This window comes from Carcharodon carcharias, chromosome 20 (genome assembly GCF_017639515.1).
Source record: "Carcharodon carcharias isolate sCarCar2 chromosome 20, sCarCar2.pri, whole genome shotgun sequence".
In the NCBI taxonomy this organism is placed as follows: domain Eukaryota; kingdom Metazoa; phylum Chordata; class Chondrichthyes; order Lamniformes; family Lamnidae; genus Carcharodon; species Carcharodon carcharias.
This window is the reverse complement of record NC_054486.1, coordinates 33,190,722-33,214,775: the sequence shown is the minus strand read 5'-3', so window position 1 is coordinate 33,214,775 and position 24,054 is coordinate 33,190,722. Positions and strand designations below refer to the sequence as shown.

The 24,054-nt window shown below is 42.6% G+C and overlaps 1 protein-coding gene and 1 non-coding gene across 4 annotated transcripts in view; both read left to right on the top strand.

The window, feature by feature from the left end:
• The window catches only part of oip5 (opa interacting protein 5), a 32,621-nt gene extending 17,760 nt beyond the window's left edge, over positions 1–14,861 (top strand). For all 3 annotated transcript variants that reach the window (XM_041214997.1, XM_041214995.1, XM_041214996.1), the window contains exons 4-6: positions 3,526–3,648; positions 11,879–11,960; positions 13,520–14,861. In XM_041214997.1, coding sequence (XP_041070931.1) covers positions 3,526–3,648; positions 11,879–11,960; positions 13,520–13,675 — 361 coding nt within the window. In that variant the 3' untranslated portion in view covers positions 13,676–14,861. The remainder of the gene's footprint in view (positions 1–3,525; positions 3,649–11,878; positions 11,961–13,519) is intronic.
• An 8,106-nt stretch (positions 14,862–22,967) lies between these two features.
• trnas-gcu lies at positions 22,968–23,049 on the top strand. The gene has a single exon. It is a non-coding gene; the product is annotated as a tRNA-Ser (tRNA).
• Positions 23,050–24,054: the final 1,005 nt, after the last annotated feature.

Genomic DNA, 24,054 nt, shown 5'->3' with positions numbered 1-24,054 from the left:
AGCTGAGGTTAAAAATTATGTAATAGTTTAATATAATTGCAAATTCCTATGTTGAGTAGAATGCAAAAATACAATTTTGAGAGAAGCAGAGGGTTGTCTACCTTGTGTGGCTGAAATTCCCTCAACCAATACTAATAAACAAATGAATTAAGCATTCAGCTCACGGTGTACTGCCTACACCGTCGAATGTTTTCACTAACCTTGGTTCCCAGGATTAATTTTCTGTGATGTACCTAGCACCATTGAGCAACCTTTATTAATTGCTATTTGCTACTTCAGCTAGCAAACACAGTCACAGATCTTGATAGAAGTACTGTTGGAGTTTCTGTGATACTATATTGAAATAGACAAGTATGAGGTGGTGCACTTTGGTTAAAATCAGGAGGTCACAAAATGCCTGGGTAATAGAATAAATGGGGTATAGGAGTGAAGGGATGTATACATGCAGATATAAAAATCACTGAAAGTGGTGATGAGGATTAATAAGGTAATTAAAAAAGCAAAGAAACCAGCATGGATATTCATTTCTGGAGAGGTTGAACTAAATAGTGGGGAACTTATGTTAAACTTATATAGAACTTTGATTCGACCACATTTGGAGTACTAGTTAAAGTTCTGATCTCCATATTATAAAAAGAGTATTGCATAGAGACATTGAAGAGAATGCAAAAAAGATTCACAAAGATGATTCCAGAACTGAGAGGGTATACTTTATCAAGAAAGGTTGAATAGATTGGGACTCTTCTCTCTAGAAGAGAGAAGGCTGAGAGGTGACCTGATATCTTTAAGATAATGAAAGGGTTTGATGGGACAGATGTAGACAACAACTTTTCACTTGTGGGAGAGTCCAAAACCAGAGGGTCATAAATTTAAGAGTTCATAAACCCAATAGGAAATTCAGGAGGAACTTGATCACCCAGAGCGATTTAGAATATGGAATTTGCTACCACAAGGATAAAAACATAAGAATTATGAGCAGAAGTAGGCCATTCAGCCCCTTGAGCATGCTCTGCCATTCAGTAAGATCATGGCTGATATGGTTGTGGCCTTGACTCCCATGAGGGAAAGTGAAGTTAAGCATTATAGGGGCAGGGAGTTAAAAAAAATCTGTCTAACTTTGCCTTGAATATATTCAATGACCCAGCCTCCACTGCTTGCTGGGTAATAGAATTCCAAACACTAATGACCCTCTGAGACAATAAATTTCTCCTCATCCCCTTATTTTTAAACTGTGCCTCCTAGTTCTAGATTCCCCCAGAAGAGGAAGAAAAATCCTCTCAGCATCTACCCTGTCAAAAAAAAGTTATCTCAGAATCTTTTGTGTTTTAATAAGATCACCTCTAATTCTTCTAAACTCCAATGAGTATAGGTTCAGCCTGCTCATCAAATGGTACTGGTGTATTTGTGGAGAAGCAAGATAAGTACATGAGGGAGAAAGGGATAGAAGGATATATTAATAGGAAGTGGAGGGGTGGAGGCTTATGTGGAACATAAATGCTGGCATAAACCAGTTGGGCTGAATGGCCTATTTCTATGCTATATGTTCAATTAGACTCAGTGCAAGCTGGCGTTCATTTAAGAGCGTAATCTAAAATGTGCGAACTAAAAAATCTAGAGCTGAATAGAAAAGGACATGCTTGGCCAGAAAAAAAATAATAATGAATTCCTCAGGAATGAATGGATGCTGTAGACCTGAAGATGCTCAATGAGTGTAGGGACATCATCTATAGAACACTGACCCAAAACAGAATTAATAAATGCAGTGCTCTGTCAACTGGATTAGAAACAAGCCAACATGGTTTTTATTTTCCAAAGGCAAAACAAAACTTTGTAACTATAGACTTGTCAGTCCTACATTAACTGACAGAATTATAGAACCAATCAATAGGAACACATTTGAAGGTCCCTTCTATGTAAATGACCTGAACATGGGACCATGAAATTGTTACAGCATAGAAGGAGTCTGTTGAGTGCATCCTGCCCATGCTGGTTCTCTGCAAGAGGAACTCAGCTAGTACCAGCCCCTGGCTTTTCCCTGAAGCCCTGTAATTTTTTTTTTCTTTTAGATGCTTATCTAATTGCCTTTTAAAAGCCACAATTGAATTTGTCTCCACCACACTCTTGGGTAACAAAAGAGATAAGAAATATGGCCTGTCAAGCTTGTTCCACCATTCAATATGATCATGGTTGATCTTGGGTTTCAACTCAATTTTCCTGTCTGGTCCCCATATCCCTTAATTCTCTGAGAGAACAAAATTCTGTCTATCCCTACCTTTACTGTATTCAATGATGAAGCATCCATAAACCTCTGGCGTAGAGAATTCCAAAGATTCACAACCCTTTGTTTCCTCGTCTCAGTCCTAAATGATCGGCACCTTAGCCTCAGACTGTGCATTCTGGGTAATTCATTCCAAATCCTAACCACTCGCTACATTTTTTAAAAAAAAAGTAGTCCTCCTATGGCCTCAGAAGAGGAAATCCTGTCTGAGCAAATTTCTCTTTGGAGGATACAACATCCCAATTGGGCATTGGAAGCTCTAGGCCTAATGTACCTTTGCTTCCAGAAAGTCTTTAATGGACAATAGACTCAATGCAGTGAGAATCCTGGATCAAACTTGCAAGTTGAAATTGCATTGACTCAGAGAGGAAGCAACAAGAACTGGGGTAGGAGAGTTTTGGGATGTGGTAAAGTACTGAAGACCTCAAGGGTCAGTGCTGGGTCCTTTAGTGCTTTTAATCTTTATAAACAACCTGAATACAAAGACAATGAAAATTTATTGAATTCAGATACCAATGGAGAGGAGGGATCAGTTTGTGATGCAGAAGCCAATGCAACAGATTCAGATTTATTAGTTTGGTAACTTGTTACAGATAACTGAGTTGGATGATGGAGAATGAATTTAACTGCTGTCAAGCTCTTTTAAGGAGAAGCTGGAAGGTCTGAGATCTAGCTATGTTATGTTACTTTTGATAGCGCTCAAGTGTGAAGTCATTGTGCTGAAGCTATATGTTTTTGAGGGAACTGAAGTGTCTATATGGCTAGAACTGAGGGGGGAATTTGAGATACTGGAGGGCTAATAATGCATAGAATTGAAGGCAGTGTTCTGAGAAAACTGGGCTGTTGGGAACTACTTGAGTATCAAAGAGGTGAGAGTGACAGTGTTTGGTTGCTCAGAGTCTTGCTTTTAACCATTGCAATATTTAGACATCCATTTGCCTCTTGTACTATCATGGGGGATGTGTGATGGTGCATAGGATTTGCAGAGAAAATGGATTGGGCAAGAAATGGAAATTCCAATGAGTACATTACTGCAAATCGCAATTACAGTTTCTGCTGTCTTAATTTCCGCACAACTTTCTAATGTTTAACATTTTTTGAAATAAAACTGCAGAAGAAGAAAACTACTACAGCTTGATGTTGCAATATACTAGAATGAGACTTTGAAACTGGAACAGCAAACGTTAGTAACATGAAGTTATTTGAAGGGGCCTTTTCCACTCTTACATAATGTTCTCTGTTTGCAGCCTTTACAAGTCCCTGTACTGCAGCTTCTGCAGAGCCAATGTGGGTATTGTTCCTTTGTCTACAACAGAATTGTTATCTCACCTCCGTGGACTATACTGTTTGGACAAGAGTGCCTTGCACTGGTGAGTAGAGACAGCAGTCCTCGTGCCAAAGGTCCAGGCACAGTATAGAGCAAAGTACACACTCTAATGGTCCTAGGTTCAAACTCAGTTCATAATGCCTCTAAAGATCCTAGGTGAAATGTTTAGGGAGTAATCAGATTAACATGGTGAAAATGGGTTTAACAGATCTGGTGTTAAGTGGAATCCAACCAGAAAGGATTGAAAACATTTAGATTGTTCGTCCTCCCAAATTCCCAATGAAGATTTTGAAAGGTGTCAGTAGAAAGTTACCCTGAGAATTTTTGTTTGTGTTGAAAGCCATGTTCTAGTAATTTACATAGAAACATACATAGAAAATAGGAGCAGGAGTAGGCCATATGGCCCTTTGAGCCTGCTCCACCATTCATTATGATCATAGCTGATCATCCAACTCAATAGCTGCTCCCGCTTTCTCCCCATACCCTTTGATCCCTTTCGCCCCAAGAGCTATATCCAACTCCTTCTTGAAAACACACAATGTTTTGGCCTCAACTACTTTCTGTGGTAGCGAATTCCACAGGCTCACCACTCTCTGGGTGAAGAAATTTCTCCTCTTCTCAGTCCTAAATGGTCTACCCTGTATCCTCTGACTGTGACACCTGGTTTTGGACACCCCCACAATCGGGAGCATCCTTCCTGCATCTACCCTGTCTAGTCCTGTTAGAATTGTATAGGTTTCTATGAGATCTCCCCTCATTCTTCTGAACTCCAGTGAATATAATCCTAACTGACTCAATCTCTCCTCATATGTCAGTCCCGCCATCCCAGGAATCAGTCTGGTATACCTTTGCTGCACTCCCTCTATAGCAAGAACATCCTTCCTTAGAGACCAAAACTGCACACAATATTCCAGGTGTGGTCTCACCAAGGCCCTGTATAATATAGCAAGACATCCCTGCTCCTGTACTCGATTCCTCTGGCTATGAAGGCCAACATACCATTTGCCTTCTTTACCGCTTGCTGCACCTGCATACTTACCTTCAGCGACTGGTGTGCGAGGACACCCAGGTCTCATTGTACATTCCCCTCTCAATTTATAGCTATTCAGATGATAAGCTGCCTTCTTGTTTTTGCTACCAAAATGGATAACCTCACGTTTATCCACATTATACTGCATCTGCCATGCATTTGCCCACTCACTCAGCTTGTCCAAATCACACTGAAGCGTCTTGGCATCCTCACATCTCACCCTCCCACCCAGCTTTGTGTCATCTGCAAATTTGGAGATATTACAATTAGTTCCCTCATCTAAATCATTAATATATATTATGAATAGCTGGGGTCCCAATACCGACCCCTGCGGTACCCCACTAGTCACCACTTGCCATTCGGAAAAAGACCCATTTATGCTTACCCTTTGTTTCCTGTCTGCCAACCAGTTTTCTATCCATAAAAGCAAAATACTGCGGATGCTGGAAATCTGAAACAAAAACAAAATTACCTGGGAAAACTCAGCAGGTCTGACAGCATCTGCAGAGAGTTCTCTATCCATCTCAATACACTACTCCCAATCCCATGCGCTTTCATTTTACATGCCAATGTCTTATGTGGGACTTTGTCGAAAGCCTTCTGAAAGTCGAAATAAACCACATCCACTGGCTCCCCCTCATCAACTCTACTAGTTACATCATTGAAAAATTCCAGTAGATTTGTCAAGCATGATTTCTCTTTCATAAATCCATACTGACTCTGTCCGATTCTGCCACTGTTTTCCAAGTGCTCAGCTATTAAATCTTTTACAGTGGACTCCAGAATTTTCCCCACTACCGACGTCAGGCTGACCGGTCTATAATTCCCTGTTTTCTCTTGACCTCCCTTTTTAAATAATGAGGTTACATTAGCTACCTGCCCCCCCCCCCCCCCCAATCTGTAGGAGCTGTTCCAGAGTCTATAGAATCTCGGAAGATTACCACCAATGCATCCGCTTTTTCTAGGGCCACTTCCTTAAGTACTCTGGGATGTAGATTATCAGGCCCTGGGGCATTATCAGCCTTCAATCCCATCAATTTCCCCAATACCATTTCCCTACTAATACTGATTTCTTTCAGTTCCTTCCTCTCACTAAACCCTATGTTCCCCAACATTTCTGGTATGTTATTTGTGTCCTCCTTTGTGAAGACAGAACCAAAGTATGTATTTGATTGGTCAGCCATTTCTTTGTTACCCATTATAAATTCCCCTGTTTCTGACTGTAAGGGACCTACATTTGCCTTCACCAATCTTTTTCTTTTCACATACCTATAGAAACTTTTACAGTCACTTTTTATGTTCCCTGCAAACTTACTCTTGTACTCTATTTTCCCCTTCTTAATCAATCCCTTGGTCCTCTGCTGAATTCTAAACTGCTCCCAATCCTCAGGTCTGTTTTTTTTTAGCCAATTTGTATGCCTCTTCCTTGGATCAAATGCTATCTCTAATTTTCCTTGTAAGCCATGGTTTAGCCACCTTTCCTGTTTTACTTTTGCGCCAGACAGGAATAAACAATTGTTGCAGTTCACCCATGCGCTCTTTGAATGTTTGCCAACGCCTATCCACCGTCATCCCTTTAATAACATTTCCCAATCCATCATAGCCAACCCGCGCCTCATACCATAGTAGTTTCCTTTTTAAAATTCAGGACCCTAGTCTCAGAATCAACTATGTCACTCTCCATCTTGATGAAGAATTCTATCGTATTATGGTCGCTCATCCCCAAGGGGCCTTGCACAACTAGATTGCCAATTATTCCTTTCTCATTACACAACACCCAGTCTAGGATGGCCTGTTCTCTTGTTGGTTCCTCAACATACTGGTCCAGAAAAATATCCCATATACACTCCAGGAATTCCTCCTCTACGGTAATGTTACTAACTTGATTTGCCCAATCTATATGCAGATTAAAGTCACCCATAATTACAGATGCTCCTTTATTGCATGTGTCTCTAATTTCCTGTTTAGTGCCATTCCCAACAACACCACTATAGTTTGGGGGTCTATCTACAACCCCCACTAATGTTTTTTGCCCCATAGTGTTTCTCAGCTCGGCCCATACAGATTCCACATTGTCGGAGCTAATACCTTTCCTCACTATTGCGTTAATTTCCTCTTTAACCAGTAATGCAACTCCAATGCCTTTTGCTTTTTGTCTGTCCCTCCTAAATACTGAATCCCCCTGGATGTTCAGTTCCCATCCCTGGTCACCCTGCAACCATGTCTCTGTAATCCCGACTATATCACACCTGTTTACCTCTATTTGCGCGGTTAATTCATCCCCTTTATTGCATATGCTCCTCGCGTTAAGGCACAAAGCCTTAAGGCTTGTCTTTTTAACATTACTCGTCCTGTTCCCACTTTTTTTCACTGAGGCCCTGTTCGATTCTTGCCCTTGATTTCTCTGCCTATCACTTTTCTTATTCCCGTTTTTATCTTTTATTATTGTCCTTGATCCCCCCTCCTCTGACTCCTTGCAAAAGTTCCCTTCCCCCTGCCAATTTAGTTTAAACCCTCCCCAACCACTCTAGTAAACATTCTCCCTAGGACATCAGTCCCGGTCCTGCCCAGGTATAACCCGTCTAGTTTGTACTGGTCCCATCTCCCCCAGAACTGGTCCTAGTGTCCCAGGAATCTGAAACCTTCCCCCTCACACCATCTCTTCAGCCACCAATTCATCCGATGTATTCTGCTATTTCTACTCTGACTAGCACATGGCACTGGTGGTAATCCTGAGATGACAACCTTTGAGGTCCTGCTTTTCAACTTACTTCCTAATTCCCTATATTCTGCTTTTAGGACCTCCTTTTTTTTTACCTATGTTGTTTGTACCAATGTGTACCATGACCACTGGCTGTTCACCCTCCCCCCTTCAGAATGTCCTGTAGCTGCTCTGAGACATCCTTGACCCTAGCACCAGGGAGGCAACATACCATCCTGGAGTCTCGTTTGCGGCCACAGAAATGACTTACAATTGAATCCCTTATAACAATTGCATTTCCACACTTTTTACTCCCCCCCTGTGCAGCAGAGCCAACTGTGGTGCAATGAATTTGGCTGTTGCTGCTTTCCCCTGAGAGGCCATTCCCCTCAACAGTATCCAAAGCGGTATATCTGTTTTGCAGGGGAATAGCCACAGGAGATTCCTGCACTGCCTGCCTAGTCCTTTTGTTCTGCCTGGTGGTCACCCATTCCCTTCCTGCCTGTGGACTCTTAGCCTGCTGTGTGACCACCTCTCTATACGTGCTATCCACTATACTTTCTGCCTCGTGGATGCTCCACAATGTCCCCAGCCGCCACTCCAGCTCTGAAACACATTGATACACGGTTGACAATGCTATGCTATGTTACTTTTGATAAGTGTGAAGTCATTGTGTTGAAGCTATATGTCTTTGAGGGAACTGAAGTGTCTATATTAGCTGAACTGACAAGTCCAGAATTGGGCAGGAACTATACTGTGTGGGACAAACCAGCTCTGTCAGTGAATCTCCGAATCACAGGATTTTCACAGTGCAGAAGGAGGGCACAAGGCCCATGGTGTCTGCACTGGCTCTCCGAATGAGCAATTTACTTAGTACCATTCTCCCACCTTCTCCCCATAACCCTGCACATTGTTCCTTTTCAAATAATAGTCTAATTCTATTTTGAACGCCTCGATTAGTCTGCCTCTACCACACTCAGGCATGCATTCCAGGCCTTAGACACCCGCTATGTGAAAGTTTTTTTCTTATCTGGCCTTTGTTTCTTTTGTAAATTACTTCAAATGTGTTCCCTCTCATTCTTGATCCTTTCATGAGTGGAAGCAGTTTCTCCCCGTCTACTCTGTCCAGACCCCTAATGATTTTGAATACACTGAAATTTAAAAATTCATTGCTCAACTGAAGATAGGGTTTCTTGAAATCCCTGGAATACAGAAGGTTATGGGATGATTGGATTGAGCATTTTAGGGTTTTGAAAGGAATTAATGGGATAGAGGGAAGCTTACCCTGCTGTTGGAGTCTAGGACAGGGGATGTAATCTTAAAATTTTTAAAATTCATTCATGGGATGCGGGCTTGGGCCAGCATTTATTGCTCATCCCTAGTTGCCCTTGAGAAGGTAGTGGTGAGCTACCTTCTTGAACCGCTGCAGTCCATGTGGTGCTGTTTGGAAGGAAGTTCCAGGATTTTGACCCAGCAACACTGAAGGAGCGGCAATATATTTCCAATTTAGGATGGTGAGTGATTTGGAGGGGAACTTCGATGTGATGGTGTTCCCATCTATCTGCTGCCCTTGTCCTTCTAGATGGCAATGGTCATGGGTTTGGAAGGTGCTGTCGAAGGAGCCTTGATGAATTTCTGCCGTGCATCTCGTAGATGGTACACACTGCTGCTACTGTGTGTCACTGGTGGTGGGAGCGAATGTTTGTAGTACCAATCAAGCAGGCAGCTTTGTCCTGGACAGTGTCAAGCTTCTTGAGTGTTGTGGGAGCTGCACTCATTCAGGCAAGTGGGGAGTATTCCATCACACTCCTGACTTGTGTCTTGTAGATGGCGGACAGGCTTTGGGGAGTCAGGAGGTGAGTTACTCGTCGCGTGATTCCGAGCCTCTGACCTGCTCTTGCAGCCAGAGTATTTATATGGCTAGTCCAGTTCAGTTTCTGGTCAATGGGAACCCCCAGGATGCTGATAATAGGGAATTCAGTGATGGTAATGCCAATGAACATCATGGGGTATGGCTGGATTCTCTCCTGTTAGAGAAGGTCATTTGTCTGACACTTGTGAGGCAAGAATGTTACTTGCCACTTGTCAGCCCAAGCCTGGATATTGTCCAGGTCTTGCTGCATATAGACTGGACTGCTTCAGTATCTGAGGAGTCAGGAATGATGCTGAACATTGTGGAATCATCAGCAAACATCCCTAATTCTGACCTTTTGATGGAAGGAAGAAGGTCATTGATGAAGCAGCTGAAGATGGTTGGGCCCAGGACACTACCCTGAGGAACTCTGCAGTGATGTCCTGGAGCTGCGTTGACTGACCTCCAACAACTATAACCATCTTCCTTTGTGCTAGGTATGACTCCAGCCAGCAGAGAGTTTCCCCCCTGATTCCCATTGACTCCAGTTTTGCTAGGGCACCCTGATGCCATGCACTGTGAAATGCTACCTTGATGTCAAGGGCAGTCACTCTTAGCTCACCTTGGGAAGTTCAGCTCTTTTGTCCATGATTGAACCAAGGTGCTAATGCGGTCAGGAGCTGAGTGGCCCTGATGGAACTCAAATTGGGCATCAGCGAGCAGGTTATTGCTAAACAAGTGCCGCTTGATAGCACTGTTGATGACCCCTTCCATTTTACTCTTGATTGAGAGTAGACTGATGGGGTGGTAATTGGCCAGGTTGGATTTGTCCTATTTTTTGTGTACAGGACATACCTGGGCAATTTTCCACATTGCCGGGTAGATGCTAGTGTTGTACTGAAACAGCTTGACTAGGGGCGCGGCAAGTTCTGGAGTACCAGTCTTCATTACTATTGCCGGAATATTGTCAGGGCCTATGGCCTTTGCACTATCCAGTGCCTTCAGCTGTTTCCTGATATCACGTGAAGTGAATCGAATTGGCTTAAAACTGGCATCTGTGATGCTGGGGACCTCCGGAGGAGGCTGAGATGGGTCAACCGCTCGGCATTTCTGGCTGAAGATTGTTGCAAATGCTTCAGCCTTATCTTTTGCACTGATGTGCTGGGCTCACCCATCATTGAGGATGAGGATATTTGTGGAGCCTCCTCCTCCAGTGAGTTGTTTAACTGTCCACCACTATTCACAGAGTCAGGCCATTCGGGAGAGAGTATTTCTTCCTGCAAAGGTTGATAGAAGGGTTCAAGTAGATTTTTGGATACTATATTGATATTGTAGCTGAGGTAAAAGAGCAGCCAGGATCTTCTTTAGTGGCAGAATAGTCTTAAAGGGCTGAATGGCCTACTTCTGCTCCTATTTATTATTTTGAAATGTGGAACTCTGTTCAACAAAAAGTTGTAGATGCTATCTTAATTAATTTTAAATCTGAGCTTGGACATTTCCAAGGTAAGGCTATTAAGGGATGTGGAGCCAAGGTGGGAAATGGAGTTGGTATGCAGATCAGCCAAGGTCCCATTGATGGCGGAACAGGTGCCAGGGGCTGAATGGTCCACTGTTCCTAAAGGACTAGTTGGGCCGTATGGCCTGTTTTTGTGTTGTATATTCGATGTAACTGAAGGTTTGTCTCTCTTGTAAATATAATTTATTTAAGCCTATCCTGATGTATGTTAAAAGCTGGAATTTTTAACTCTCAGTCCTTCTAATTCTGGTACAGCCTAGGTGACTTCCCCTTAACTTCAATAATCACAGGGATTCTCCTTTCATTTTAGATTGCCTCCACTATTTCCCTAGATTTCTTTTGTGCTTTACATTTATTTCTGCTGATGCTGCTCTTTTTACACCTCTTCAGGATAGTTTTCTTTGTAATTCCTCCTGAATTAAATTTACCTATTGGATATTTCCAAGGGGTAGGAGAATGTATTTACTCCAACTGCTAATCATTGTTCCTTTTTACCAAGTTAAGCAGCTTCTGATTGATTTTCAGCAAAAAATGTACTGAACTCTGTCAGTGGCGTTTCCTTGTCTCAATGTTAAATTCTTAGTTTTTAGCTGCAAGATCATGATGGGGGAGGAGTGGGGTGAGGAGGCTACTTTCATTTGTGGCTTTTGCTGTCATTTTGACTGCTTTACATTGGGCTTGTGCTTTAAACAGTTGTTTCTGCTGGCCACTTAATGAAGGACTGGAAATGATTAACAACTTGACTTAAATCGTAACATTCATGTCCAAATCAAAGTCTGTGGGTTCAAGCCACATTTGAGTCTTGAGCACATAATCTAGCCTGACGCTTCAGTGCTGTATTAGGGGAGTGCTGCACATCTGAGGTGCTGTCCATCAAGTGAGGTGTTAAATTCTAGGTAAAAATGAGGCCTGTTCAAGTGGATCTTTAAAGCATAGTATGAGCATTCTGATGTTCCTTCCTCAAAGATCACAATACACAAAAAATGATCATTCATTTTCTTTTTCCGTGGCCTTGCTATGCACTTGTTGATTGCCTATATTATGGAGACAACATTTCAAAAGGGACTTGTTGGTTGATTTGGGATGCTCTGAGAATAAATTGAAGTGATCTTGTTTTTAGAAACAAGGCTACAAATTCCAAGTGATCCATTTGTGTAACTATTTCATCTTTCAGCTACAAGTTGCAGAGCAATTCTGAGGTGGAAGCTGCAGCCGTGAACCTCCAACCGCAGAGCTTAACCCAACACATAGGAGAGGTAGTGTTGTGTTCCATATCTCTAAAGTTCTAAATCTTTAGAAAATAAGACTGCACATATATAAGATTACGCTTTTACATTTGTAAGAAACAAAGAGCTTCAAAATGTTTGAAGCCATGATTGAAAATAATTCAAACCTAAATCACCTGGGAACTTCAGTGATTTAAGTAAAAGTTCAAGGTACTAAGGGAGGCCATTAAGCTGCGGTCTTTCATCCCACAGTGGGTTCATTTGATGCAGCACTGGATTGTAAATATGGTCAGAAAGGGCCTATGCTGAACAGGCCATGTTATAGGATGACCTAGTGTAGTCTGATGCATGTTTATGGGTGCAATTTCGATGGTGACATTTTTTGGATCTTGATCGTGCCTCCATTGGAAGTGATAAAACGTACAGTTAGGTCATAACACAGTGCGGGGAAGTTGAAGGGAGGAGAGCAAGAGTGAAAATCAACTGCACTAACTCCTGTCACTGCCAAATAAGAAAAGGAAATCGTCAAGTTTATTTTGGCCGCTGGTGCATGCATGGTTTCTCCAACCACTTACATCATCATTGTGCGCCCTGATACCTTGGCTCCCAAGCACTGCCTGCACCCTTTACCACTTCTCACAACCCCTGTTCCAATCCCTTTCCCTTGCAGCCCCTCACCACTAGCTTTGCCACTGGCTTACTTCCCCCCACTCCTTCCCACTTCCCTCCCCCTCCCTTTGCCACTTCTCCTCCAGTGATCCCTGGCTAATCCCTTCACTGGTTCCTTCACTTTCCCCTTCCACTTCACTGGTTCCTTCACTTTCCCCTTCCACTCCCTGCTATCTGTTCTGGAAGCGAGCTAGGGGCAGAGAGAGTGGGGTTAGGGGGTAGCAGCAGGGATGGGGAAAGAGCCAGTGGCATAGGGCCACAAGCAAAGTGTGAGGGAGCAGGGGTTTGTGAGGTGAAGTGATGAGGGGCTGTGGGGGAGGCAGTGAGGAGAGTGAGAAGTGGCAAAGGTAACAGGAGGGAAGTGGGTGGGAGCGATGGGGAGTGAGGAGAAGTAGCAAGGGGTTGCAGTGGGGGGAGATGGCAAGGGGGAATCAAGAACAGAGTTGGGTTTCTCATCTGTGTATGTCTTAATACAGGCAGCTGCCTGGAACATCACTGTCAGTGATGTCACAGATACACTGCATTTGCACATGTGCAGGAAGTGCTCCATCTAGTGTAGTTGTGGTCATAATTCAGTCTGCACAAATAAACTCAAGCCGAAAATTGTTGCACTGATGAGATCAGTTAATTGCATCAACACTCAGTCAATTAACCATTAAAGCAGCGATCTTGGATTAATATTTCCAATATAACTAATTTTGATGGAATTATTTCTACCCTCACTGAATGCCTATCTGTATTGCTGTGTGCAGCCAAGGCCTCCTGTGAACGTGGCTTACTGTGTAGTCTTGTGTTGCTTTTGAGATAACTGATCAGTTGTCTTTCCCACTTTGTCTGGCACTAGCCAGTGTCTGGCAAGTGCTTGTTTCTGTCTGTTGTTCATTGAACTTCCTTCTGACTGCTTTCCTTCTAACTTACAGTTGAAAAGGCAGCTTGTGGTGGCTCACTGTCGACTAATGGCAGCAGTGAAGAAGTTGGATGAATTAGCTGGAGAAGAGAGTGGGCTAGGGATCAGCATACTTGACTTGGAACATGGACGTGAACCGGAAGTGTACTACCTTGGCTGCGAGGTTTAGGGTTCAATTTCACTTTGGGCCTTTGGAAGTGCAGCCACAGTTAACCACACTCTCAACTGACACACTTGGCTGCCTTGGAAAATAAACTTCACTTACTTCAAAGGAATTCTGAAATTTTTAGGTCCGATGATTGAACTGGTGGAAGTCACTGTTTTGGAATTGCTCATGTGCACCTTCAGACATGCTCACGTATGAAGAATTGGTTTGTTTAACCTGCTATCTGACATTCAGAATTCTAATACACCTACACAGTTCAACACGTGATCAAATTGCGTCCATATGCGTGTAACTTGCTATCAGGTCACAGAATTGTACAACAGCTGGTTAAATTAAGTTGACATAAGCCAGTAACTTGCTATCTAGGACTCCAGTTCACCTTTATACTGTAATCCCATGCCACATAGAGCCCACGTTAGTCAATGTAACCTGCTATCTGGTATTCAAAAATGTTCCTGGTCAACTTCAACGTCCACATCATGTTCAATACACAATCTAAAATGTAAGTTAGCCAGCTGCTTCACCACTACTTACTAATTTACAGTGGTCTCAAACTACAGGTATATCAATTGTTGCTTGTAGTGATCAGTCACTTCCCGTGATCAAAACATACTGTCCAATCTTGCAATCCATCTGGTAGAATTATAATAATCATCTATAACATTCAGGCAGTTTCACTGATTAAAGCTGATTTCCTATCTTTGAAAGACAGTTGCCTGAGTTATTAACCAGCATAGGCACTATTGGATTGTTAAATAACCAGTTAACTGGCTAGCTTAATGCAACTGGCTTGGGGCCAACACAGCTAAGCTCTCTTTCTTGTTTCTCACCAGCACTTCAAAAAACTAGGCAGTGATTTACTCTGCAATGACACTTATTTTCCAGCATTAATCTTCCATACCACTGTTTGAAGATTGATCAATGTTGCACTGTAAAAAGCATGTGCATAATAGGCTTTGCTCCCTTCTGATAAAATCATTAATTACTTGGTTATCACTTGGAGTGGACTGCCTGAATCTATCACCAAATTGGATTCCATTGTACCTCTTCACAATCCAAGTGTAATCTTGAATTCTGTGTAACCTTGTCCAACTTAGTGTACCAGATGTTTTAAGGATCCTTTTCTGGTCAAAATTACTGTATATTATACTGTAACAAGTCATGCAATAAATAGGATGGGGCAGGTTCATTGTTTTGTGTATTTTCTGCCTCTTGTTCTCAATAGCTTTGAGATCTATATTTTGATTACTCATATGAGTCTTCCAGTTCGGTCACCCTTGACACCCTAAGTAATGAGCTATCATTCTGTAATGCAGAGTTCATTTTTGAGGTTGTGTGCACACACCTTTAATAGAGTTCAAACTCTTGTTTCTTGCAGGATATTGCATGAGGAAAGACGGTGCCACTTGCATGGCTCACTGTCTCTGGTAGCAAAGTTACTGGGTCTTCCTGGTTTGTAACTTTCTCGGAGCTGACTTTTCCTCTAATGCAGGCAGAGACATTCCCTAATGGTGCCAATGTGCCCATTCTGAGCATGGGGATTCTAAGCTGCACTCCTTGTTGCTGTGCTCTTAATGTACATTTCCTGGAGCAGCCTCAATGTAGAGAGGCAGGGTCATTTCTCTTATGTAGATGACGTAGGATATTAGCATCTCCCGTGTCAGTTTCCAGGAATTCTACCTAGCAAACCTGAAGAAGGAAGGATGTCCATGCCAACTGGAGTTGCACATTAGATTTGGGGTTGATAAAGGAGCATCCAGCAATCTGTAACTTTGTGTCTTTCTTTTTCATTTCTAACCTGCAGTGGGGCTGGAGGATCAGTGACTAAAATCCAACTGAGAATTTCTACACTGCTACAGGTCTAAAATCTACAGTGGAAAAGCCCATCTAACATAAGAAATAGGAACAGGAATAGACCATTTGGGCCCTCGAGCCTGCTCTGCCATTCAATAAGATCATGGCTGATCTAGTGTTTTGATTTCCACCTTCCCATCTAATCCTGATAACCTTTGATTCCCTTGCCTAACAAGAATCTATCTACCACTGCCTTAAAAATATTCAATGATCCTACCTCCACCACCGTCTGAGGCAGAGAATTCCAAAGTTGCACAACCCCCTGAAAGAAAAAAATTCTCCTCATCTCTGTCCTAAAAAAGTGATCACTAATATTAAAACACTGCCCCCTAGTTCTGGACTAGCCCACAAGAGGAAACATTCTTTCGAAGGCCACTTTGTCAAGGCCGTTCAGGACCTTGTATACGTCAATCAAATCACCCCTCACTCTTCTAAACTCCAGTGGAAACAAGCCCAGTCTGTCCAATCTTTCCTCATATGACAACCCACACATTCCAGTTATCAATCTAGTAAACCTCCTTTGAACTGCCTCCAATGCATTTACATCCTTCCTTAAATAAGGAGACCAAAACTGCACACACTATTCGAGGTGCAGTCTCACCAATGCCCTGTATAACTGGAGCATAATAATCCTTACTTTTATGTTCAATCCCTCTCATAATAAAGGATAGCATTCCATTAGCTGCCTTAATTACTTGCTGTATCTGCCTACTAACTTTGTCTGACTCGTACAAGAACATCCAGATCCCTCTGCACTTCATAATTATGCAGCTGTTCTCCATTTAAGTAATACTCTGCCTTTTTGTTCTTCCTGCCAAAGTGAACAACTTCACATTTTCCCACATTAAACTCCATTTGCCAGATCTTTGCCCACTCGCTCAATCTACCTATATTCTTCTGCAACTTCATGCCCTCTTCACAATATACTTTCCTACCTATATTTCCGTCATCTGCAAATTTAGCTACCATGTCTTCACTCCCCTCAGCTAAGTCATTGATGTAAATCATAAAAAGTTGAGGCCCCAGTCCAGACCCTGTGGGAATCTACTTGTCACACCCTGCCAATCAGAAAAAGACCCATTTATGCATTCTCTCTGCTTTCTGCTCGCCAGCCAATCTTCTGTCCATGCTAATATGTTACCCACTACACAATGCACTTTTATTTTCTGTAGTAATCTTTGATGTAGCATCTTATCAAATGCCTTCTGGAAATCCAAGTATAAGTACGTCCACAGGCTCCCCTTCATCCACTGCGCTTGTTACTCCTTCAAAAAAAACTCCAAGAAATTGATTAAACATGATTTTCCTTTCACAAAACTAAGCTGACTCTTCTCTGCCGATGCTGCCAGACCTGCTGAGTTTTTCCAGGTAATTCTGTTTTTGTTTTGGATTTCCAGCATCGGCAGTTTTTTGTTTTTAAGCTGACTTCTCTATTGCCTTGAGTTCTCCTAAGTGCCCAGCTATAACCTCCTTAATGATCAATTCTAATAACTTGCCCACGATAGATGTCAAGCTAATTGGCCTATGGTTTCGTATATTCTGCCTCCTTCCCCTTCTTGAATAGAGGGGTTACATTTGCTACTTTCCAATCTGATGGAACCTTTCCAGAATCTAGTGAATTTTCGAAAATTAACACCAGCGCATCAGCTATCTCATTAGCCACCTCTTAAGACCCTAGGATGTAGTCCATTAGGACCCAGAGACTTGCCAGCCTGCAGCTCCACCAATTTGCTCAGTGCCGTTTCCCTAGTGACTTCAATTTCACCAAGTTCCTTTCTCCCGTTGACCATGTGATTTGCAGCTATTACTGGAATTTTTTTGTATCTATTGTGAACACAGAAGCAAAATATTTGTTCATTTCTTCTGCCATTTCCTTATTACCTAATAACTCCCCACTGTCACTCTGGAGGACCAACGTTCACTTTACTTACTCTTTTCCTTTTTAAATACTTGTAGACACTCAAGTTATCCATTTTTACATTTCTAGCTAGCTTCCTCTCATACTTTAATTTCTTTCTCCTGATTAACCTTTTAGTCGTTCTCTGCCGTTCTTTATATTCTGTCCAATCATCTGTCCTGGCACTCATCTTTGCGGAGTTGTATGCTTTTTCCTTAAGTGTGATGCTTTCCTTAACATCTTTAGTTAACCACGGATGGTGGATCATCCCCTTAGAATTTTTCTTTATAGTAGGAATGTACTTATTCTGAAATATCCCCTTAAATGTCTGCCACTGCTTCTCTATTGATCTATCCTCTAGCCTAGTTTTCCAGTTCACTTCAGGTAGCTCAGCTTTCATCCCCACATTGTTGCCCTTATTTAAGTTTAACATACTAGTCTTAGACCTGCTCTTCTCCCTTTCAAACTGGATGTAAAATTTCATCATATTGCGGTCGCTGCTACCAGGGGTGCCTTTACTCTGAGGTCATTAATTAATCCTGTCATGTCCACACTTGCCTGCAATTGATAGATGGAAGCAGGCAAAAGTAATTAAAACTATCTTCTCCCAACATTTTATACTAAATGCTCCTACCAATCATCTAATGTTGGTTCATAATGAGTTTGTGCTGTTATATGATTTTATTTATATTTTTAGTTAACACTTTTGAGGAGCAATTTACTTATAGAGTGGCTGACAAGGTGCTAGTGGGAACAAAATTAGCAAGTTGTATGCTAAAGATCGTTGTTCTTTCCCTGAATGGGAAATAAGGTGATGAAAGTAAAAACTATATATTGAAAATATAAAACACTGGAGCTGTGTGGTTGGATCATCAACATCTGAAAGAGCCTTTAGAACTGGCTGATAATCGAGCCGATTATTAGAACGGAATCGGGGGGGGATGGTGGAACGATGTGTAGCGGAATAAACAGCAATGCCCAACTCTGCTTCAACTCCACCTCGCTTGACCCCTCCACTGCTAGCCAACTGCACAGTCCTGAATGAGCAGCCTTACCCCAAGTGATTATTGGGAGGACAGAAGTCCTTCTCTTCAGTCTAAGCCAACAACACTATCTTTTTCTTTGGTTACTGTCTGCTGCTGGACCAGACCATTTTAACCTTGGCATCCAATTTCATTGTGAGATGAACTTCTGATCTCATATCTGGTCCATCACTGTGACTGCCTGCTTCCATTTTCATAAACTCTGCCCCTGCCTCAGGTCATCTGCTGCCGAAATCCTCATACATGCCTTTATTACCTTTTTTTAAAATTCATTCATGGGATGTGTTGATGGCTAGGCCAGCATTTATTGCCCATCCCTAATTGCCCTTGAGAAGGTGGTGATGAGCTGCCTCCTTGAACTGCTGCAGTCCAAGCTGTGCAGGTATACCCACAGTGCTGTTAGGGAGTGGGGGGGGTGGGGTTCCAGAATTGTGATCCAGCAGCAGTAAAGGAACGGCAATATACTTCCAAGTCTTGATAATCCATTCCTCTCCTGGCCAATCCCATCTTTCACTCTCCATAAACTCCATAAACACATCCAAAACTCTGCTGCCTGTATCTTAAATTGCACCAAGTCCCATTCATCCATCACCCCTGTGCTTACTGCTCTTCATTGGCTCCTGGTATGGCAAAGCTTTGATTTTAAAATTCTCATCCTTGTTTTCAAATCCTTCCCTATTCACCCTTCCTATTTCTAATCCCCTTCAGCTCACAACCCTCTGAGATTTCTGTGCTCCACCAATTCTGGCTTCTTGTTCTTTCCTGATTTTAATTGCTCCACCATTGGCAGTCACAGTGTGACAGCTGTGCATCTATTGATAGCACTCTTGTTTCTGATTCAGAAGATTGCAGGTTTAAGTCCAACTCAAGGACTTTTGTGCAAAAATCAAAGCTAACAATACTGAGGAAGTGCAATACTGAGCAAATGCTGCGCAATTGGAGGTGCTGTCTTTCAGTTAAGATGTTTAACTGAGGCCTCCTCTACTCTGCAAAGTGGATATACAAGGTTCTGTAGCACTATTTGATGAGTTGGAGAGTTATCCCTAGTGCTCTGGCCAATATTTATTACTCAATCAACATCAAAAAGACATTAACTAGCCATTATCACATTGCTGTTTGCGGGAACTGTATGGTGCAAATTAGCTGCAGAATTTCCTACTTTACAACAGGAACTTCATTTCAAAAGTAATTCATTGGCTATAAAACACTTTGGGATGTCCTCTGGTTGGAAAAGCACTATATAAATTTAAGTCTGTATTTCTTTTTGTTTCAGCTGCCCGGGCCTCACCCTCTGAAATTCTTTCCCTATTCCTCTCTGCTTCTTTCCTCATTTCAGATGCTCCCTAAAACCTACCTCAAGGTTTGGGTCACCAGTCCTAATACCTCATCTGGTTTGGTACCAAATTTTGTTTGATAATACTCCTGTGAAGGCCCTTGTATGGGAAAATACTTCAGGAAGAGCAGTTGGAAAACAGGGTGTTTGCAGGACTGAACAAAGACAGAAGCAAAATACTGCAGATGCTGAAAATCTGAAATAAAAACAAAATGCTGGAAAAGCTTAGCAGGTCTGGCAGCATCTGTGGAGAGAGAAACAGAGTTAACGTTTTGAGTCTGAATGACTTCTTCAGAGCATCCCAGATGCTTTTCTTTTATCTTTGTTCAATCTTGCAGCACCATGTTTTCCAGTTGCTCTTCCTGTAGTATTTTCCCAAACAAAGATATCCTGTAGGAATAGTCTTTTTTAGTATGTTGTTTGCGAGGCCTATCTTATCTTGAGTAACTCTTGTAGGTTGTTTCAAACAACTTTATTTACACTCCTTACACAATGAGCTACTAGGCAGGTAAATCTCTCTTGAGTACAGACTTCCATCTACTCTAGTTTCTCTAGCACATCACTATTGATGTCACTGTTACATCATGATACACATCACTAACTCATTACTATAATTATTAACCCAATATACTACACGTCCCTCCAGAAAGCCGGAGTGGAAAGAATATTGGAATTGTATAGGTGATGGATATGGCAATGGAAGAGTGGATACAGTGTAGAATCTAGGAGAAAGGGATGGAATCTTTAGAGAGTGAGCAGAATTAGTGGTCCTGGGAGCCTGGACTATTAATATGGGCTGTAGGAAGCTCATTGCTAAGGATGGAAAGAAAGACCAAAAGATTGCTTACAACTGAACTACAGCTGACACTCATAGTTCAGATGTGAGAACAAATATGGCAGGTTGGAACGATGGCCACGGGATGAAGAAGTATGTTAGTTGTGATGGATGAGAATTGGTTGTCCACTGTTCAGAGGAGAAGTTAAGGGTTCAGAGCCCATTGTGGAGAAGATGGAGGTAGAAAGACAATGTTCTTGTTATAAAGGAAGCTTGAAGCCAAAGAACCTAAAATAATTAAAGCAGCAGAGGGTATTGGGAGATCAAATGGATGTCAGTGGATGGATGGAGTCTAGAGAAAGTGTAAACACCAAGTTGTAACTAAAACTTAATCATAGGGTACAGTCACAGAAAATTACAGATCAAAAACAGCCAGAGTGAAAACTTTCATGAAGGAGAGATGCTCCTCATTTGGCAGAAAATTTAAACGGGAAAGAAGAAATGCCTGAAAAGTGTATTTGTTTAATAATACATCTGCCATGAATGCTCAAGAGTAGTCCACAACCTGGAGTGAAATTTATAATATTTACCACAATCCGTTCTGAAGTCCTGGTTGGGCACTGACATGCTGTCATATCCGGTACCCTTGGAGTTCAGCTCAGACGCTCGGAAAGTGATGCCGCAACCACAATATAGTTTAATGTAGTGGATAAAATGGTACGAATGAGTGATTATTGCACAAAATTAACAGTTTTGCAAAAGATTCACTTACTTTGACTCCAGCTCTCTGGTTTATCTGTTGTGCAGTCAAAAGAAGCAAAGATGACATGAGGAAAAACTTTTTTAATGCAGTGAGTGGTTAGGATGTGGAATGGACTGCTTGAGAGTGCAGACTCAATTCAGGCCTTCAAAAGATAATTGGATAATTCTCTTAAGAAAAAAAAATTGCAGGAGAAAAGGTGGGGCTGTGCGACTAGATGAGTTGTTCTTGCAGAGGTCTGGCACAGACACGATAGTCCAAATGGCCTTTTTTTTCATTCATGGGATGTGTGACCCTGGCTGGCCAGCATTTATTGCCCATCCCTAATTGCCCTTGAGAAGGTGCTTGTGAGCTGCCTTCTTTAATTGCTGCTTCCATGTGGTGTAGGTACCTACTGTTAGGAAGGAAGTTCCAGGATTTTGAGCCAGTGACAGTGAAGGAGTGGCATTATATTTCCAAGTCAGAATGTTGTGTACCTTGGAGGGAAACTTCCAGATGGTACTGTTCCCATGTGTCTGCTGCCTTTGTCCTTCTAGACTATAGTGGTCGTGGATTTGGAATGTGCTGTCTAAGGAGACTTGGTGAGTCCACGCAATTGGAGACTATACCTTCATACACCTGACTTATACCCTGTAGATGGTCGACAGGCTTTGGGGAGTCAGGAGGTGAGTTACTTGCCACAGGATTCCTAGCCTCTGACCTGCTGTTGTAGCCACAGTATTTATATGACTAGTGCAGTTCAGTTTCTGATCAATGGTAACCCCCAGGATGTTGCTAGTGGGGGATTCAGTGATGGTAGTGCAATTGAACGTCAAGGGGTGATGGTTAGATTCTCTCTTGTTGGAGATGGTTAATGCCTGGCACTTGTGTAGTACAAATTTCACTTGCCACTTGTCAGCCCAAACCTGTTTATTGTCCAGGTCTTGCTGCATTTGGACATGGACTGCTTCACTATCTGGAGTTGCGAATGGTGCTGAACATTGTGCAATTATCAGTGAACATCCCCACTTCTGACCTTATGATGGAAGGAAGGTCATTGATGAACCTGCTGAAGATGGTTGGGCATAGTACGCCACCCTGAGGAACTCCTGCAGTGATGATCCTCCTGTGCTATGTATTTGATATAAATGTAAGTTACTGTTGTAGCTTACTGTTTTTAGTGTGGAATGCAGTCTAAGCCTCCTCCCAGTGTATAGTTGCGTACATTAATCTAGTAGTGTATATTAGGCGTTGTATTGCACATTAGAGAGTAATGGTGCCTGGATAATAGTGAGAAGCGTAGAGCATATATTGACATTGATTAACAGTGCACAGTAATACAATGGTGTATACTACTGCATACTGGATTGCGATGGTCCATACTACTATGGAGTGGTGGATGTTAATGTGCAATGGTGAGCACTACTCCGCCACAACGTGCATTACTGTATCAGCGTACAATGACGTCCCTCGCGCTGTTTCCCCGCATTTTCAGTCACCTGCCTGCAGTATCCGTCTCGGCCCTCTCCCAAGTAGTGCATGCGCAATGAGCTCTTGACGGGAACGCGCAACACTGAGTTTCGTGTACAGCATAGAGCGCACTGGAGGTTGGATTTCCTTATGAAGTGTCTAATCGGCGCCACTTGCAGTCGGTGACGAGGTGGCCGAGTGGTTAAGGCGATGGACTGCTAATCCATTGTGCTCTGCACGCGTGGGTTCGAATCCCATCCTCGTCGTATTGTAGCTCCGTTGTAGAGCTATTTTTTCATACGCTGTACAGTAACCTGAAATTATTTTTCTAGTTATTGTATGAACTATTGAATTTACTGTTTTTCCCATTTCTACCTTTCAGTTCAGTGTGTCTCACTGCATATTATTTTACAAATACTAAGAGCCCATTCTCCCACCTTCAATACACTTGTGTCCGTGACCCAGGAGCAGAACCCCAGGTTGACCGCGAGGGTCAGTCTGTAGTCACAGCCCCAAACCGACTATGGGGGGGTCAGTGTGTAGTTACCAGGAGCATGCAGGGCCCCTGGCTGTGAGGGTCAGTGTGTACTGACAGCCCCAGACTGACCCATGGGAATCAGCACCTTGAGACTAAGGCCTGAAGCATGGCCCCAGGCTGACTTTACATGTCAATTGCGCTGGACCCTTAGAGAGAGCAGGAGATAAACATAAAAACAAATCAGAATCAAATAGTTGGCTGAATACAGGAGACATTTATGATTTTCTCCCCTTCCTCACTGTTTTTCCAGTCTGTTAACTACCTTCTGCCTCTGTCGCCCTCAGATGCGGGCGCATTACCTCTCAGCTGGCGAGGAGCATTAATTGGGAGATGTCCTGCTGTCTATAACTTGGTGCCTGTACACTAGAGCTTAATAAGACGCCTGTACACCCACCCAGCTTGCTGTAACTCTTTCGAGTACAAACCCGTTTCCATCTGTTTCAGATGAAGTTACATTGTTTCATAGTTTGCCATTGTGAGATTTGAACTCTTGACCTTGGGGTTACAAACCCAGTACCATAACCACTTGGCTATTTAGGCCAAGCTTGCTGTAACATGAAGCTACAAATTATGGGTTTGATTGCTTATTGCTGGGGACAGCACAGCTAGCCCCAGTGCCTCCTGAGCCAGGGCTGCAAGTTGCTAGCCGACATTGCTGAAGGCAAGATTGGGCTCAGGTGTGATGCCCTATGTAGTTGAATGTCATATCTACACAGTCTTGTGAATAAAATGC